The 20,998-nt window shown below is 34.7% G+C and overlaps 1 protein-coding gene across 1 annotated transcript in view; it reads right to left on the bottom strand.

The window, feature by feature from the left end:
• Positions 1–7,027: 7,027 nt before the first annotated feature.
• The window catches only part of LOC145291261 (uncharacterized), a 131,890-nt gene continuing 117,919 nt past the window's right edge, over positions 7,028–20,998 (bottom strand). Inside the window, exons 3-5 of the mRNA XM_080136871.1 lie at positions 20,578–20,774; positions 17,339–17,449; positions 7,028–8,992 (exon numbers count right to left, since the gene is read on the bottom strand). Of these exons, the coding sequence (XP_079992997.1) occupies positions 7,265–8,992; positions 17,339–17,449; positions 20,578–20,774 (2,036 nt within the window). The 3' untranslated portion in view covers positions 7,028–7,264. The remainder of the gene's footprint in view (positions 8,993–17,338; positions 17,450–20,577; positions 20,775–20,998) is intronic.

A 20,998-nucleotide genomic window follows, 5' to 3' on the forward strand; every position in this document is an offset into this window, starting at 1 on the left:
AATTACAAAATATCTGATATTCTCCCAAAACCTCTGGCCTTGATGGGGAGACTAAAACTTGCTATGGTTTCAAATGATCTGAAATAACAGTAAGGGGAGACTTGATTCCAAATATTTATCATATGTTATATCTCCCCTCTTTGGTTTTCTTACATAATCTAGAAATTCATTTCACTTTTAATCAAAGTAAATACTTTTTATTAGGTTGGATGACATCAGTAATAAAGGATGCTGTCAACATGGTGGTCATTAATGACCTTATTTATACTTATTTGCTTACTTGCACACAAGACCATTTTTTTTTTTTTTTTTTTTTTTAACGTTAGGGTGAGACGATTACGATATTCTATTTCAAGCTTCATTAGTATTGCATCTCTTCTCATATTCAATCAAACACAAGGCCGACACTATACAAAAATTTCCCCCTCTCTGCATTTGTCATGTAATCAGTCTCTCTCTCTCTCTCTCTCTCTCTCTCTCTCTCTCTCTCTCTCAGCATGCGTGTTAATTTTGCAACTCCTGACTTTAATAGCTACAAAATAAAAGACAAAAAATATTCATGTGATTAAAAGTAAAAACACAAGTGAATATTTTTTTTTTCACCCCAAAACAATGTGCCACTTTGATGTAGGGGGCTACTATCTGGGACATAATTGCAGGGATACTTTGTAGGGAGTTAACCAGCAGGATGTTTGTTTACATTACATTTGAATTTCTGTATGTTAGTACAGTCAGGGAAGCAGGGACCCCAAATGGAATTCCAAAGTCTAGAAGTTCTGGGAAAGAAACTATTAGAAGGCTTTCTTGCATCTGAGGATCTGTGTAGAGGTGGGATTTTGCTGCTTATTCGGTTTGTTGGGGGGGGGTGATTACATTGACTATAAAAAGATCACTGGTCAATAGCCCTTAGATACAGTTAAACATAGCAACAAATTTGACAAAATATATGACTTGCATCCAGTCCAAAGTCCACAGCACTTGATCAACTGCCACAAAACTAGATCAAAGTATTTCTCACAGTCTAACTTAATTTTGAGATCCTGGAGATCTGGCCGATATTATAGCCAAGGAAATTCTACATTTCATACAAGCTTGACCTTTGACCTTGAAAAGTTTGGTCAAGTATGGTTGGTTGTTTTTTGTTCTACGGCATATCAACCCTTTTCAGGTTATTTAATATCAAACCCAGTTTATTTGGAGAGAAATTTTTTAATAGAATATATTTGTTTTTTTTTTTTCAAGTCAGTTTCTATTTAACCCACAGTTAGGACCTTAACAGGTACTACCACTCCGGGTCAGAGTGGACCTGGGAGCAATGGCAATTAAAGGGTGGCTCCCCACTCCATAAAGCCCGCAAGCTGGGGCCTCATTGGATATAGTTTAAGGTCATATCCAGGACCTTGGTCAAGTATGAGATAGAGGTACGTAGTCTAATGACTTATGGTTTTATGTTGAGTAATAAATTAGTTACTAAGTTGTATCCTGTGTTAACTATGTGAATGTTACAACCACTATCAATCTATTGAGCCTTACGGATTTGATCTCTTTTGAAGTCAGTTTGTACCAAAACCTCTACCAGTTAGGCACTCTTTTCCATCATCCTCTTTGATTGCTTTCTTTTGTATCTCTTTCTCTCTTTAAAGTGATATGGGAAGACAAAATAAACATGAAGATTACATAGCACCAATCTTTAAAGCACTTTAATTCCAGACATTTTTTTTTTTTTTTTTAATTTGAGCTTAACAAACAGCAAGAAACATAACCAACAAGCAATCTGATCGACCAAGATGCTCAATCATTATAACTCAGCGTCATACCTAATTAACAGTATTCTATTTGAGATCTGTACTTGTATAAAGCTTAGTCACTTTTATATAAAATAAAGATGGCTTCATTGCTCAGATCTGTTATTGAGACAAACTTAAAACCTTCATTAAATATTTTATTTAAAAGACAAATAGGTCACAAAAGAGTATGTAAACTAAAGTAAATAGTTTTTCATGAATTTCCTAACTGTATTACTTTAAAAAATAATTTATGTCTTATAGTAATATACACCAATTTATGATGCAACTCGTTGAGGATTAATAACTTGTATTATTCAAACTACAATTCTGGTATCAAAATTTTATCCTTACAATGTTTTCTCTGAGCCATTCTCTCATCTCTTCAGATACATCTTATTGAACTCTGGAATAAGAATATAAAAGATTTCTTCAGACTTCTACCCAATAACGATTCATGAAATGAAAGTAATCTACCCCCATGGATTAAAGAAAAGATGCAGTTAAAAATTCCATACAAATTTGAGAGTTCAATAAGATGCTCCTATTCTTTTTTTTTTTTAATGTTCCTAACAGTTCCTATAATAGAATATATATATATATATTATATATATATATATATATATATATTATATATATATATATATATATATATATTTCTGGTATGGACTTAGCTTATACATTCCAGAAGGATATGCTTAATTTTAAGTAAAAAACTAAAAATTTCAAACTATGGATTGTTATAAATCTAAGCTTGCATGACATCACTAAAACGTACTCCCTCTTTGTTTTATTTCTTTTTAACAAGGGAGCAAACCTATCAAGGGTCAAAGGTCAATCATTAATAAAGGTTAATGAGTGTAAGGTGGTCAGTAAGATAACAGCAAGGTAATTGTTAGTGTTGGAAATTGGGTACAGTTTGATTATTTAACCAGAATTTGTTTACACTGAACTTGAAGATGAGTGTGTTGTGGTTCTAACAAAGAAGCTTCGTTCATGTAATTTGCATTTTGATTTAGGCACAGATAGAGTGGGGGGGGGGGGAAACTGTAGCCAGAAAAGTACTTTTAATTACTCTCTGTGAAGCTTCTAACAGTCTTTTGGGTTTTTTTTTTTTTTTTTCTGTAGGTCTTCATCCTAAATAGAAAATAGTTAGCAATGATGTCCTTTTCTTGTATCTTATTTTAATAACTCGATTCACAATAGAAATAGCGAAGACCAATAAAAGTGGAGGAACTGATCTATAGTACAGTAGGTGACTATAACTAGGAAAACCTTTACGATGTACATGCCCAGTATGGAATAAGAAAAAAATTTTTAATCGTTTACTTTGATCAACTATTTTTTTTCTCTCTCTTACAGAGGAAAATCAAATGTTAGTGGCAGTGAACACAACAAAGAAGGAGAGTGCACCAGGGGGAGATAACTATTTAATTCTTGAATTTTGCCAAAATGCACATGAAGTTCTAATAATTTTATTAATACATTTTGAAACGATTTTTTTTTTTAAAGAAAAATATAAACTGTAATTGGAAATGCTTATCTGCTGACTACTTGTTCCTTTCATCTGCTTCTTGTCTATTGGAAATCACAATCATAGAATAATTATATTCGTTTGCAGCCAAATGAGAAAAACTGTTATTTCAGAGATTTTCACCTTATAGACTAGTTATGCACAACCAAAGCCTAGGCCTAGCTGGAGAGAGGGAGAGAGAGAGAGAGAGAGAGAGAGAGAGAGACGTCCCTTACTCGAGAATATTAGTGAAAGTTATTATGTAACCCCCAACAGAACTAGAAAACACACGAAATGTACTGTACATGCCCATAACAATTACACCATGACATTATGTATGAGTCTAGCAGCAGTGAAGACCTGTAATAAAACAAAACAGTTTGTCAAGAATGACTACATAAAAGACTCCTTCTCGAGTAGAGCATTACCATGAACAATATCGCCTGATACTATTTAGCATAATGCAAAGCTCTTTGTTAATAAACAAATGGAGCACTGGTAAGTAGCAGTCAACGTTCATGTAAAAGCATTCCAGATACCACTAGTCAACAGCACCTTTTCTGGCATTAGATCTGCAAATTATAGGCTAGATCATTGTAAATTTGATCCCAAGCTTCAGATGTATGCTAGTCTAGCCACACAGAACAGCTGTGATAAAGCATAACTGCCCATGGATAATATATATATATATATATATATATAGTTGCACCACCAAGGCTCGATACCAATTTTTCTTCTAAAACAAATTTGTCTTTAAGAACCATAACATTTGGTATAATACTAAACATGTTTCCTGACGTGTCAAGAGACCAAGGTTCAATTTATGGTATAATCATACCAAAGAATTTATATCTATTATAATAAAGTCGTATTGCTGTCCGTTTGTTCACAATTTAATACGTACAAAAGGTACATTGTTTCACAAATTAATTTACATACTGAAAAAAGACTTATATACACTTTTATTCCACATGATTTCTATACTATTCATTCAAAAAAAAAAAAAAAAAATCTACACTGAATGAGTAACCTCATTTGCATATTACATTAAATAAAATCTATTTTAATAATTAGCTCAAAGTTATTAATTATTGTAATAGAATAGTTTCAATTGTTCTATTTAGAAATATGTAAAGTTGCTTTATTTAATTTTGTTTTAGTTCATATTAAATTTAATTTTTAAGTGTTAATAGCTGACAATAGCTGCTTATTTGTTCAAGCTATGAGAGTTATGTCCCTTTTAAGTTATGAAAGTTACTTCGCGTTTGATTTTCATAGACCAAGATGGATGGGTTTTATGTTTCCTTAAATCCAACACGTGGTCTTCTCGTAAAAAGTTAGGATATTCGGTGTATCTTAAATAGTAATAGGTTTCGACCAGGCAATACCAGGTAACAGCTAGTATATATAATAAAAAGATGGGCCTTAACAGTCAGCATTGTAAGATGAGGACCAAAGATAAGTGGAGTATTCCCGGGGAAAAGAGTAGCACCCTCCCTTATATCTTGGTGTAGTAGCTAAGGAAAACGGAGGCTTCAGATCGCCCTTGAATATGGTTGACCACTTTACTCTTTAGACAGTTTTCATCTTGGAAGCCATTTGTTTAACTGAGTGACCAACGTGCACCAGATCTAGAAAAACACAGATTTTGGGACACATTCTTATCCTGCAGAGTTACCAAACACAAAGATATAAAGCATTCTTTGTGACGTCACTAGTGTATTGTACTATGCATGTGCCCCTGAAGCGAAGTGTACTGTCGTCTTTTGCTGTAGATTGTACAAAAACAGAATAAAATATAATTTAGATGTGACTATTAAACTTTAAAAAAAAAAAAAAAAAAGAAAGAAAGATTTTTAAGAAAATAAAAAGAATTAAGGAAATCCCCAAAGTATGCCACCTGGAATGGTCATATATGACGGTTTGAATCTAACATTCATTAAGCTTGCCTACAGAGAGACTTGTACTCTAATACTTTTAGATTAATAATAACATTTTTTTTTCTTAAATAAACAAGTATTTTTTTTTTAATTAAAAATAAAACTTCTATAAAAAAAAAAACAAAGTTTCCTTAAATCAAAAAAAAAAAAAAAAAAAACTTTTTTTCTGTAACACACATACACTGGTTCAGTTTTTTTTACATGTCAATCTGTTAGTCTATTTCAAATCTGGGTACAGACAAATTCATCAGTTATACCGATACACATACGTACACAAATACACACATACATATGCAAATACACATGGGCTAAGACACAAAAATATTTTATTTTATTTATGGGGTAATTTTTGTATTGTCATTTTTTTTTCAAGAGTAAAAACTGATCCTCTCATTCTCTTGAAATGTTAAAAAAAAAAAAAAAAAATGAAACCTTTTCTGTCCAACACTGACCCACATTTTTTCTTGCTTCAATCATAATTTATTATATATATTTGTTGAAACTTCGAGCAAATCACCCACTCTTTAAAATCTCCAACATTTTTATATTTTTTTCAAAATATTTGTGAAGTTTTCTATGGATTATCTAATAAATTTCACAATTATTTAAAACACATTTGTTCTTATCAGGTTATAACTTTCTGGTGTAAAGTCTTGGTAAAACAAAAGTCTTACTTTAGAGTGGACAAAGACTTCCAACTATAATTTGTTTCACGATTAGCTCCATTACTCCCACATAGACAGTATTAGCATGTCAGATATGATGACAAAAGTGTAGAAATTCATACTGGTCTTCATGACCACTGAGTAAAGTTGTATATTTCACAAAAAAAAAAAAAAACTTAACTTCAGAAACAAAAAGTTCACCCTCCCTTCAAAAACAGTAAGAAAGTTATTGAAAAATATAAATTCATGTTAACATAATGATGAACTATAAATAGTTTTTTGGGATAAAAAAGATTTCAGATGGTAGGTAATTGGTTCGAAATTCCATCATACATTTATATGTACACATCTACACGTGTGTGTGTGTGTTTATCTTTTTACGTTAATTTTGTCATATTAAAGATTTGAATATATATATATATATATATATATATATATATACACACACACACTTGTACATACGTGTGCATATATGCTATGTGAACATATGTACATGTATGTATGTGTGTATATATATATATATATATATACATACATACACGCATATATACACACACACACATATATACATATATATATATACACACACACATACATACACACACACGGATGTACATATATTCACACACAGGTATGTATATATGCACACACACACATGTACATATACACGCACGCACACACACACACACACAAGTACATATATATACATAAACACACACATGTACATATATATACATACATATATACACACACATGTACATACATATATATAGTATTCCAGGTGAAGTTTAGATCATAGATATTGATAAACAATTCTATGATTTTTACTGTGTTTATATAATAGTGCTCAGTTACAAGTAGAGCCGTATATTATTAAATTTTTATTGATGCAAACATTTCTCGCTACATATGTTCATCCATAGTTCAACTATCCATCCAGTTTGAAGAGATCTCAGCCATTTCTGACTAACTGAAACATGTATGCGTATATGTAACAAGAAATGTTTGTATAAATAAAAATTTATACTAATTTTTCCCCCCCTTCCAATCTTGATTTTTAAAAGTTTTTTTTTCTTTTCTTATTTTGGGGTGGGTGGGTTTAGTTTTGTTACTCACATATATATATTTTTTTCTTTTCCGGTTTTTCTTTTAATTTTGTGTATTTTTTTTTTTTTTGTGTGTGTTCACCCTGTTCAAAATCTGTAACTTTTTCACATGTCACACTTTTTCAACTGCATATATTTCTTTAATATGTTTTTTTTGTTTGTTTTTTTCTTTCTTTTTTTTTTCTTTTTTTTTTAATGTAAAACTCAAAGAATCTCACATCTTCCACCAATGGAAGGGGATGGGAGTAGGGAGAATTTACAACACATTTCCTCCTGAGCAGCCCTCTCTAGAGGATGACAGCAACAGAGATGAAGGGGATGCACATGTTGTGGATAATGAAGATGGAGGAGAAGAAAGAATAAGGGGAGGTTTTGTCTTTGTGGATGATTTTACTGGAGACGATGATGACAAGTTCGGTCCAAGATTTGAGCCCGGTAGATAGAGCGGAGGAGGAGTAGAAAGAGTAGGCAGGACATTTGGAGAAGAACTATTTGGAGGGGATCGTTTGCCGATAGCTGAATGTCCAGTCAGTGAAGGGAGAGCACTCAGCGGATTAATGAGTGGGAAACTATTCAGACCGGAAGTGAGTAAATGGTCTTTGTCGTGGATGAGCAAACAAGTCACCAACACCTTATTCGGTTCCCCAACAGTGATTGTGAATTTAGAGACGCCCGTGTTAGGAGAGAGTCGAAGAGCATGCCCTTTTCCACCAGGAAACTTACATTCAAGCTCATCGATGAAAAGTCTGATCAATTCTTTCAAGAAACCACCATGGCTAACTATCAGCACATCAGCCACGCTTTGGTGGCTACTGTCACCGTCGTCAAAGCTGCTGCTTCTTCCGGAGCTCATACTCGAGAAAGTAGAGTGTCGATGTTCAAGTAACGGAGACAGCGACACATTTGGGCAGCCATACTTGGTGAACTTTGGGCAGGGGATGTTGCTGCGCACATCGGCATCAGACACCGGAACAGTGAATGGGGAATCATAGCACGAGTCGGAATCTTTACTGCAAAAGTCATCATCATCGTCATCATCGTCGTCATCGTCATCATCGTTGTTATTGTTGTTGTTATTGTTGTTGTGACAGTAGTCATCAAGGGCTGCGATGCTACTGTCATCAGAATCTAGCAACTCGTTCTCTTCGAGAAGACTGGAGAAGCCAGAGCTGCTTGAAGAGTTGGAGCGTTTCATATTGCCGTTGCTGGTTCCGCTGGCTACATTACTGCTAGTTATCGTAGCACCACTTCCGTTTGTGTTCGGATGAGAAGTCAGAGAGGCTCCTGTGCTGGATACAACACAAACAGTTCTATCAGTGTGGGTAGATCCGTTTTGCGCCGCATTGCACTGAACTGCTGTTGCAGAAGAACCATTCTCCAAGAGAGAGTTTGGTGGCACTGAAGAAGTGGACGAGGCTGTCGGTACATCAACAGATAGGAGCGCTGCAGCAGAAACTGCAGCAATACTATCTTTTGGAGACATGTTTCCTTGATGTGTTCCACCTCCGTTAGAGCCGACATCTACAGAGATTCCATTACAGCACTCGTCATTAATTGCACCATTTGGTGTCATCTCCGCACTTGATGCGGAGCCACTGGCACAAGATTGGGAATCTGACTCCTTCGGGTTGCTTGTGCAGATTTTGCTATCAGCAGTCGATTCTTGAAGGATTGGACTTTTGCTGACACCATTGTTAGTTGTGTTTACATCCAACTTTTGGATATTATTTCGGGCGTGTCGGCGTCTCTTGTGCTCGCTGTCTTCATCCAGGGTGCTGGAGATCGCCTGAGTTGGGCTGGTTACCGCACCATCTAGAGTGTCTGCACTAGCAGGGTGGAGGTCCTGCTCATGCAAACAGCCATCAATCGCATCCTCATAACGACGCTTGATCGGAGCTGGAGTGTAAGTACCATCTTCTACTCGGCAACTTTTTCGGACTTGTTCACACAAATCTCGGAAAAAGGATTTTGCTCGTTCCTGGATCTGAAAATAGATGGACAACAAATAAAAATATTAATAAAAATATAAAACTGTTAAAATAGATAAATAATACTAATCTGTTTTATCAAGTAAACAGTAGAGTTTATTTATATATATACACACACATGCACAGGGTGTCCCAATAAAATATATACACTCTTTAAATTATCTCAACTTGCTACATGAATACGCTATGCCACGTTCCCAAGAGATGTTTAGGAATAAAAAATGGCACTTCCAGCAGGATGGAGCACTTCCCCACTATCATAGTGACGTAAGAGCATATCTTGATAGTCACCTGCGAAACAGATAGTTAAAATGAAGAGAAAGTATCGAGTACTGTCCACACTCACCAGATTTAACCCGCCCCCACATGGATTGAGAGGGGGGGGATGTTAAACACAGGTTTCACATCACAATACGAGCTACAATGAACGAGCTGAAAGCAACCACTGAAAGAAGATGTGCCAAAACATACCAATTGAAATTAGGAACGTTTTAGATTCAATCAGTGAGTGTTGTCAGCTGTTCATGGACTAAAATGGCCAACAATTTTAATACTTTCGATAATAAGCTGGTTTCTATATTTGTTCACTGTATTTTGATGTATGAAACTTTTCTTTCTATAACTAGCGGGGGGAGGGGGGTACCCGGCGTTGCCCGGGTGTTTGGAGGTGTGTATGTTAAAAAAAAAAATCGTTGGCCAGGCGTTTGGAGGTGTAAAAGAAAAAGAAAGTTTTAGTAGGAAGGTAGAATTGAACTCCGAAGCCTTGACACGAAAGTGGAAACGAAAGGGAAAAAAAGCCAGACACCTAACCACCTCGGCCACGAGGGAAGAGGAATTGATAAGCGTGTTAAAATAAGGTGTATAAAGTAAAATATACAAGTGTGCGAAAGTGGTGTCATGTTTGACCTAGTTTTGTGCTGCAAGCCAGTTACTATTTCCCCCGCTTTTTTGAAGACGCGGCGAGCTGGTAAAAGTCCGGCAAATTAAATACACACACACGACCCCCGTTGTTAAGTCATAGATATTTTCATTTAGACGCGATATAAAATGTTTTAAGAATGAGCGACGGCCTCGAGAACCTACCGGAAAAAAGCCTTTTGCAGACATACACAAAAAGCGAACATACATACATTTTCGCTTATATATATATATATATATATATATTACATACACACACACACACACATACCTATAAATGTTGGTTTTATGGTCATTTAGAGTGTATACATTTTATTGGGACACCAGACATATATGATTGAAAAGTAACTCCATATTTTAAAATACATGCAATTCATTTTTGGAATCTGCTTTATACAATTAACAAATACGAAAAGAAAGTACAATGCATAGACTTTTATTTCAAACTAGCGGGGGTACCCGGCGTTGCCCGAGTGTTTGTTTCCGGGACGGGGGGGAAGTTTTAAAAAATGTTATGGTAGGTAAGTAGGAAGGATCAAACCCGGAGTCATGAGTAAAAGTAGGAAAATAAAGTGTGAAAAAAAAAAAAAAAAAAAAAAAAAAAAAACATCTGCAACGTTAACAGTTCGGCCACCAAGAAAAGTCCATTCCAGTTGTTTAGGAAAAAAAAAAAAAAAAAAAAAACGTCTACGGTAGGTCGGCGCGAACGTGAAAATATAATGTGAATTGTCCAGCACGCTAACCACTACACCACAGAGCACTGCAGCTTAGTTTAGTGATTTTAAATAACTTCACATGAAAGAACTACGAAGCCAAACCGGTGTTCTCTTCTCAACTGTTCCTTGTGAACGATCCCCAAACGGTGTTAAGTGGTGGCAGGGGGAGGAGGAATTTATTAGAGAGAAAATATTTTACCACTTCTATTGATCTTAACTGATTTTGGCCGTGACTTCTCAGCAGAAAAAGTATAGAAATCTAAGATTATCGAGGAATTTGAGAAATAATAAGCCTATAACACACCTCAGATATTGTTCTGCCGTTTGTGCATATTATATTTGCATGAAATATCTTGATTTTTAATCCTATTAATGTCAAAATCAGACGGAGAAAAATGAGTTCATTTTATTTATATAGAGATTAAATACAGGCATCTTCATTTGCTACCAGTTTTTCGAGTAAACCAGGAATTACATCAACTGATTTCTTAAACTCTTGCAAAATGGTAGTCATTACTTTCTCTATTCACCCTTTTAAGTTCTAAATTTCTTGGTTGGTTGCATGACTTGCTCTTTCAGCCAACCACAGAGAAAAATACAGCAGGGCGTTAAGTCAGAACTTCCAGCTGGTCATTCATGCAAACTGCAATGACCAATCTATCTTTCAGGGAATTGGGCATTCAGTCATTCACGAACAACAATAGCAAAGTGTGGATGAGCTCCATCTATAATATAAATCTCACCTGTTTGTTTAAATGTATATATGTATGTTTTTATATCTGCCTAAAACTTTTGACAGATTTTAACGAGATCAGTAACATTTCGAAGCGCGGCCCTTCAGACGACAAATATTGAAAAATTGGCCAAAAACATTAATTCCGTCACCCTCAAATGGGCAATTTACTATAGGGAGGGTCGTTTTTTTCACTGACATTTTTTGCAAGTGATTCAACTCTTGCATTAACGACGTCGCATAAAATGTGTTATTTCGACCACCCATGACGATCACAACTGCAGTAGGCACATCGATAAAACAGTTTTTTTTTTTTTTTTCCACGTCTTTTTCCTCTGATGTGTTACAAGTTTGAGCTACCTTACTACTATTTTTCTTTTTGTTTTTTTGTGCTCGCAATTTTCCTTTTGTGGTTCAACCAACACCCTTATACAAACCACGCCCAGGTAATGCCAGGTACCCAGGCTAGTCTTGTATAAAAATCAAATTTTCAGTATTGTCCCAAGCACTAATAATTGGTCAAATTTCATCTCTCGACATAGTAAGGTACGTCATATATATATATATATATATATATATAATATACGGCACAATCACGTTGACACACCGGTTCTCACCAGATCACTGAAGTTAAGTAAGGTTGAGCCTGGCCAGTACATGATGGGTGACTATTAGGCAAGTCTAAGTGCTGTGTCTATGTACCGCGCATAGTCATAGAAATTTCCAGGTTGGTATTTGGAGGCGCATTAATTCACTGGGAGAGATGCACACCCAGTCTTCGTTAAGACTGGTATCTAGAAAGAAACTCATGTAAAAACCTGCAATTTACTGTATACTGTCCTGTGCCAGTCATCTGCACCAACAAAAGTTAGAAATACCAAAACGTGTGGATGGTTCTACAATAAACATTAATTCTTTCACCCTCAACTGGGCACTTTTCTACAGGAAGTGGTCACTTTTTCACAAATATTTTTGAAAGTCATTCATTCTTTTCGATTGACTAGCCTGAATTTAAACATTTGTCACTTCCAGTTTAGTTCTTTTCCTCCTTAACGGTACGGGTTCGAGCTTACCTGCCGACTACCACTTTTTTTTTTTTTTTTTTTGCTCAACATACACCTCCGAACACTTTGGCAACCAGGCTACTCTATATATATATATATATATATATATATATATATATATATATATATATATACACACACATACTAGCAAAAGTACCCATCGTTGACTGAGTTCAAAAACAGCCTACAGAAAATGGACTCTGATTTATGAAAGTATGATAGGTTATGAAAAGAAAGGGTTGTAAAGAGATAGCTTCGAATTTGGAGGTATCAAAACCAAAGCAAAATATGATGAAAGTAAAAATAAAATAGACAACCTCCATAATTTATTATACCATACCTGTTCACACTGAAACACTTATCACAATATTCTGTGGATCTATATTAAAAAACCTTGTTAAACTTTGTGACGTATTTCCATTCTATGGAAGTCAGGTGCGAATGTACACCCCATAATTTTATTATACCATATTTCTTCAAACTGAAACATAATTATCAAAGTATACTTACGCAGATAGATATGAAAAGTCTTTATTAAAGTTTGTGCCTATTTTCATTCTATGGAGGCCAGGCGCGAACGCAGACCCCACAATTTTATTATACCATCCCTATTTAAGTTGAAACATACTTATCAAAGTATTATTATTTACATCTATATCAAAAACACTTGTAAACGGGGTTTTTTTTTTTCATTTTTAAATTTTTTATTTCCATACTTTGTGGACCAGGCGCGAACGCAGACCCCACAATTTTAATGAACCAGTGTTCTGCCAGATCAAACATACCTATTCCTGTGTCTCGATACATCTTCGATCATTATATGTGATCAGTTTTCTATAATAGTCAACCATATAGGAGCCTATTCGTGATCAGACAGACACACATACACACACAGACATTCAGCTTTATATTATAGATATATATATATAGGAAACAATACGAGTGGAAATGAAGTCACAAAAACTATATATTGGTGAATATAGAATGGTTCATTTATTTAATAAAAGTACACAAACATTTAGTTGGGGGATAGAGGGGACTCTTTATACCAAAGTATTTCAAATCCTAATGCTTCATGAACCATATATAGTTTTTGTGACTTCATTTTCCACTTATTTTTTCCTGTATAAGCTCTAGTGAAATTTTTGAGCTTTATATTATCCTGATAAGTCTCTTCTTATAGAATTGAATGTACTCTACTCTCCAAGGCATGAAAATTATTAAACAAAATGTTTCTACTATAGGTTTTAAAAATAAAGGTACAAGATTCAATTTGAAATTTATTTATCTTCAAAGTGCACTTTTATAAATTTTACAAAGTAAGGTATAAAAATTTAATTTAAATTGAATAAAAAAATTACCTTGGATTTATTTTATGTAATGTACATTCTGTTGCACTTTTAAAAAAAAAATAATTGAAAATTTTATATCTATATTATTAATTGCTAGATGAAAGATAATGTTTTTAAATTGTGTGTGGAGAAGTGGAACCCCCACTCGGAAGGCGGAGGGAGAGGTGGGGGGGGGGGGCAAAACAACAGTAGGCAGCCCGAGTGGAGAGGTGTAAAAAAGTGGTTGTAGGCCGGCAGGATCGAACCCGTAAGTAATGCGAAAAACGGAAAATAAGGTAAAAGAAAAAATAAAATAAAACAAAAAATAAAAACCTTAACGTCTTGGCTAATGCATCCATTGCAAAACCCTGAAGCTACAAGCACTTGAATTAAGGGTAGTTTAATCGAAAGGAGACTATAACTTGTGAAAATGTCGACGAAAAAAGCAACTCCCTTTCTGTGAAAAATGGCAGAGTTAAGGATGAAGGAATTAATGTTTTCGGCTAATTTTTTTATATTTGTCATCAGAGACCGAGCTTTAAAACGATACCGATTTTGTCACGTTCTGACGCAGCTACCGGAAGTTTTTGCGAGACATAAAACACACACACACACACATTTTGCCTTTTATATATTAGACTAGCCTGGGTGTTTGGAGGTATGTGTCGAGAAAAAAAAAAAAAAAAAAAAATGGTAGTAGGCAGGCTCGAACCCATACTGCGAAGGAGGAAAAGAATGAGAAAAAAAAGAGTGAATTAAATCAGTTGGTAATTAATTTGGTTGAACGATATTGGCAAAAGGACAAAATAAATATAAAAGGGGAAAAAAAAAAAAGATATAGAGGGAGATGGGATCGAACTTGAAAACCTAGGGTAATTAGTCTTCCTTGCTAACTATTAGGCCAAAGAGGATAGTGAATTAAACGAGTTGGTAATTAAGTTGAATAATAGGAGTCACCATGCATCTTTTAAACTGGACAGGGCCCAGGTTAGATTCCCGCTTTCTGTCGTTTTATTTATTTGCTTCCCCATGAAAGCAAATTAGACATAAGGTCGTTTGTAATGTGTGTGTGAGGGGGGGGGGAGCTTCTCCCAAAAAGGGGCATTCTGGCAGTATCCAAATACATAGTAATTGTCTCAGTATAAAGGGTTTCCCCAACATTGACCAAGGACGAATTACAGAACAGATATTACCTGGCCAGAAGGCCAGGCACCAGGCATTTTCGTTTGATTAGTTTTGCTTTATTTATACGAAAAAGACAAACAAACACTCAAAACGACGGTATGAAGGGAATTTTTTAAAACTCAATAAAAAAAAAAAAAGATAGAGATGATGTCCGTTTGCAAATGTGAGATATTACAATCTAGGAAGTATCAGAAAGCTTCTCCTTGAATCTAACCGATGTGAGAACCCCCACCTAAAAAGCCTTTTGTGGACATATACAAATGCTTGTGCCCATTTTGCCTTTTATATATTAGACTAGCTGGGGTACCTGGCGTTGCCTGGGTGTTTGGAGGTATATGTGTGCTCTTAAATAAAAATTTTTTTAAAAATTTAAAAAGTTTTGGTAGGTAGTTAAGATCGAACCCGAAGCCCTGAGATGAAGTTGGAAAAAAAAACATGAGACGTTAATCGCTCGGCCAGCAAGAAAGAGTAAGTGAAAGACGTTTGAATTTATTTAAGTAGAATTGACAGATGCCCGCTTAATGAGGTCAAATAGAAGTCGTGGAGTTAAGATTTACGACGATGTAAGCAATGACTATTCAGCAGTTAACATTTTCTGCGGGACTGTTTTTAATGAGGTAAAAACCCAACTTTGGGGAGGAAAAGCAGCTCTCCCGTTTATTAGGGGAGTGTTGTCCAAATGAAAGCAATCGTCTGATATGACGGTGAAAAGCCGCTTTCTGGAGACCACCCGGCCAATTCAAATCCCGTTTCGCTTTTTTTTTATACCAAATAGCGAAATAAACACACGTCAATCTAAAAATCTAGAAAAAAAATAGCGTTTAAAAGTCGGGCAAATTAAATACATGCGTGACCCCTGTCGTTAAGTCGTACATATTATCATCTAGACGGCATATAAAAAGTTTTAAGAACGAGTGAGCCAAGTGAGTGCTCCCCTGAAAAAAGCCTTTTGCGGACATACAGAAAAAGTGCACACACACACACACACACACACATACACATTTTTGCTTTTATATTTATAGATAAATGAAAGGACAAGGTATGTGGTTAGGGTTTATGTGGGCCTTCTTTATTTTCACTAATAACATTGGGAAAGGTATGAACCTACATATCTTATTTCCAGTTGTGGAGGTGTGACTAATCTGGAAAAAAACTCCAAAATAACTAGCCTTCCTCTGCTTTTCTCAGCTGTTTCCAATTGTCCTGTGGTTGGAGATTATGCAACTCTGCTTTACTAGGGACTCTCTGTATAGGCATGCCATGCAGAGTCTATCCATTGTTTCTCGAGACTGAAAGAAGGTTAACAAGTCTCCATCTGTATGAATAGAGTAAGGGAAGGATGGAGAAACAGATGGCATGACAGAGAGAGACAAGTAAGACAGGGGGTGGGCAGAGAGACGGGTGAGAGGGGGGGACAGATAGTCGGGGAAGAAGGAAACAGAAGTAATGGAGTAGGCGGCATCAATTGAGATGAATGGCTCTCGTTTTGGGGAGGCTCCATGTTTTGACAAGCTTCTGGGCTTGACCTTTACTCCTGATCTAAAATGGAATACGTATATCAAATCCGTTACCAAGGTCACTGGAAAAATGAGGGATCCTTCTATCAATCCAGTAGATATCTACCTGCTAATGCAATTTTCTACCTCTATAAGAGCCAGGTACATCATCCAAGGATGGAGTATTGCTGTCACATTTGGGCAGTAGCCACTAGGAAGACCTTATCCTGTCTTGACAGAGTTCAGAATAGACTTTGTAGCCCAGTGGAGGTTGCTATTTTCTCTTCCCTGCAACCTCTTTCTCACAGAAGAGATGTTGTGAGCCTGTCTCTGGTTTATTGTTATTTTCATGGCAAGTGCTCGACTGAGCTCCAATCTATGGTCCCCCCCTTGCCAAACATTCATGAGAAACACCTCGTTTGGCTGTAAACACTATCAATAGTTTCCCCCCTCACTCTTTATCTGTGCCTAAACCTAAACGTACATTCCATGAACAAAGCTTTCTTAAAACTGCACACCTGTGGAACTGTCTACCTGCTTTCCAGCTGACTACAATATGGCCGTCTTCAAGTCCAATGTAAACAAGTTCTTGATGAGCCGTTCCCCTTAAGTAATTCAATTTACCAAATTTACACTTCTAACTAACGATTACTATGATATTGTCCGTTTGACCACAGTACACTATTTAACCCTTATCCTCGAGTGGCCTCTGGTCCTTAATAAGTGGTGATTCCTTCCTAAAAGAAAAAAAAGGAAAAAGGAAAGGAAAGAAAAGGGAAAAAAAAGGAGAGATGGAGTAGGAGGGAACGAAAGGCAAAAAGAAACTAATAATTCAGGAGGGAAATGTTGATGAAAATGAAGCGATCCATTTCACAATATGGCCAGAAAAAAAAACTTACTTGTTGTAGACTTTCTGCCCCAGTTGGAGTGTAGTTAGCCACTGACGTATTAGTCTTCTTTGCCGCCGACACCAATTCTCGATAGTTCTTACCCTCCACAATACCAAACTTCTATTTAGAAAAATATAAAAAAAATTTTTTTTTTTAATTTGACTGATTAATAAATATTTGATTTTTTTTTTTTTTCTTTCACATTTCAGCCGATGTAACCTTGGACCATCCTCAGGTGCATTCACACTGGATGTGATTAATGAATAGAGAAAATCGTTTTTTTTTTTTTTTGCTTTCCCAACGAATATAGCCGTTAGAAATTTAAACCGCAAATAGCGCCAAGTCTTTTTTAAAAATTTTCTTATTAACTCAAGTCCAACGTAAACAAGTTTCTGGTGAGCCGTTCCACTTAAGTTAACAAATTTACCGAACTTCCATTACTATCGATTACTATATTGTCCTTTTGACTACTGTACACTTTAACCCTTATCCTTGAGTGGCTTCTCGGCCTTGATAAGTGGGGGAGCCTATGTAAAAAAAAAAAAAAAAAAAAAAAAAAATGGAATAGACCGAGTTAATAACAAAATTTAAAAAAAGACTTGGCACTATTTGCGTTTTAAATTTCTAACGGCTTTGTTCATTGGGAAAGCAAAAGAAAAAAAATTTCACTATTCGCTAATAACATCCAACGTGAATGCACTTGGAGATCGTCCGAAGTTACATCGGCCGAAACATGATGAAAAAAGAAAAGAAAAAAAAAAAAAAAACAACCAAGATGAGAATAATAGTCCACATAATAAAAAAATAGATAAATATTTTAATTTATTCAATTTTAGTTTTCATCAATTTTATTGTTCATACTATGTGTGCATGTGTGTGTATATATTTTATAAAAAGAACGTGTGTGTGTGTGTGTGTATATTTTATAAAAAGAACGTGTATGTGTGTGTGTGCCTGCGATTTCCATTCCTATGGACTCTGAAACAACTGGGTCGATTTTTTTTATTTTTATTTTACAGAAAGGTACTTTATATGTCTGGGATTTTCTTAACTAAATTTTGTATCAAAATGTGTCCGATAAGTATCAAAAATTGATACTCGAAAAATACAATTAAAGAAGGAAGTACAAATCTAACATCACAAATGGGGTTTGTATTACTGTACACATAGATTCGAAAAAGTTGTCAAAAAACAAATATATGACAAATAAATGTTATCAAAGGCAAGATAAGTTACTTTTCTACCTAACTGGATATATTTTTTGTGTTTTTATTCAGTGTAACATGTTTATTTAGCTCGAAAAACTTGCAGTGTTTACCGATGTATTGGAAAATTCAAAATGGTGGCCGACTCTCTCTCAGAGAGGGTAAGTTTGGGAAAAGGTATTATAAATAATAAACTAGACAAAATACTGTTAGAAATTCGCTCAATATATGTTACCGTGACATAAGTTGACATATATTCGGTCGTTTTTTAATAGTATTTTGTCTAGTTTATTATTTATAACATCTTTTCACAAACTTACCGTGTTAAAGAGACAGTTGGCCGCCATTTTGAATTTTCCAATACATCGGTAAACACTGCATGTTTTTCGAGCTGAATAAACATGTTACATTGAATAAAAACACAAAAAATATATCCAGTTAGGTAGAAAAGTAACTTATCTTGCCTTTGATAACATTTATTTGTTATATATTTGTTTTTTTGACAACTTTTTCGAATCTATGTGTACAGTAATACAAACCCCACAAATGCATTTAAGTTTTAACACCGCACAAGCAGAAAGGCCCAGCCTATAAAATCGACTATAGATTCTTTTATAAGAGTGGCGCGTTTGAAAGGGATGATTGTTTTTAGAGCACAACTGAACCATGATACTTGACTTTTGCATGTTAAACTCTAAGTGAAGCCATTATGTATAGATAATTTTATAAAATTCTCTACAGTGCAATGTAGATTACAATGTATTGTGGATGATGTAATTGCAGAGAGGCATGTAAAGCTTCCTTCCGGTACACTGTGGGGGGGGGGTCCAAACTAGAGCAAGCCAACAATCGATTTGATTAAAGAATGAGCAATTTCACTGATTTCAATGACAAAAGTATGGGAGAGTGGAACATTTAACCCAAGACAACGTCAGGTCCCCCTACTAGTATTTTAAAGAACTATAGGTGCATTTAAAAAACACCAAAACCACACCCACAAAGTTTGGGTCTTATTTGCAAAAAAAAAACTTGTGTACAATTGTTTCGGCCTACAGCGAAGACAAAATATTTTTTGTGTCAAAGAGTTGCCTAACAGGTATGTTTATAATAAAAAACTATTATAAACTTAAATACCAGCTACAGTCCAGAACAATTGTATGCAATTTTTTAATGTTTTTATTGCAAATAAAACTCCAAATTTTGAAATTTTAACAATTAAAACGTATATCTATTCCTGTATAAGCACTAAAAATTTAATTGCACTTTGCTTAATTTTCAATTAAAAAAAAAATAATAATAAATAAAAAAAAAAAAAAAAAAAAAAAAAAAAACGGCTTTTAGGAACTTTCTCATTCTGTTATGCTTATTAGAATGCCACATACACTCACCATTTCATGATACTAAGAGAACATGACAAAAAGTGCATTCACGGACGTAAAAAAAAAATTAAAAAAAAATAAATAAAAATTTCTTTAGTATTTAAAAAAAATTTTTTTTGTTAATTTAAAATAAAAAATAAAAAAATAACTTGAAAGAAACCCAAAATGTCACTGATGAGATTTTCTAAAAAAAAAAAAAAAATAAATAAATGAAATAAAATCATCTTTAGTGATTTTCAACAGCTTTTTGCTTGATTTTCAAATATTACAAGGGTTGTTCCAAAAGTAAAGCCTCCTTTTTTTTTTTTTCTTTTTTTAAATCAAAAAGATTAAGAGCTATGAAGACAGGAGTGGTAATATTAAAACAAGCAAACTTTTGTGTTCCAGAATCTATTGTTTTAACAGACACCATTCTCAATGCACTTTTGCTTGAAATTCAATGACATATCTCTGCTCTTGACGCACGTCCGTGACAGAGGTTGTTTTCTTCGAGTCTCCCACAGTCAATATCTGCAACAGAGAGACGAAACTTTCAACTCATGAATGCACAAGTTCTAGGAAGCATTACTCATGGAATGTGTCTCGTATAAATATTACAAACAATGCTTCTTAAAGCAAACTACACTGCTCTCGATAGATTAGCAATAATATCCGATGGACTTACTCTTTCCCGAAGACGTTTGTCATGTACAATAATGGTTCGTTCACAACTTTTATTGTTCTCCACAATGACTTTAGCAGTTTCAGCAGCACGATTCAGGTCGCTTGAAAAGACATGAGTGAATTTCTCATTCTGGAGACGACCAGCAACCAAGTGCACTTGGTCAAGGCCCGTCGGGGATAACTGCCAATCCTTCTGGCCTGAAAGTAAAGAAAAGAAAGAAATTAGATAGCATACATAAGTATAATAATTAATAGATCTATATCTGCCCGATATATAAATTAGTATTAGGAAGATTAATTGGAATCGTTAGAAAAAAAAAAAAAAAAACTTTTTAGGGTATCGGAATCATAAGAATTTGTGCCTATTTTTTAACGATAAAAATTATTCATTTGGTATTATCTTTTATTTTACCAAAAAATAA

The sequence above is a fragment of the Euprymna scolopes genome, chromosome 12, assembly GCF_053919585.1.
Source record: "Euprymna scolopes isolate OS-2025 chromosome 12, ASM5391958v1, whole genome shotgun sequence".
NCBI lineage: Eukaryota > Metazoa > Mollusca > Cephalopoda > Sepiida > Sepiolidae > Euprymna > Euprymna scolopes.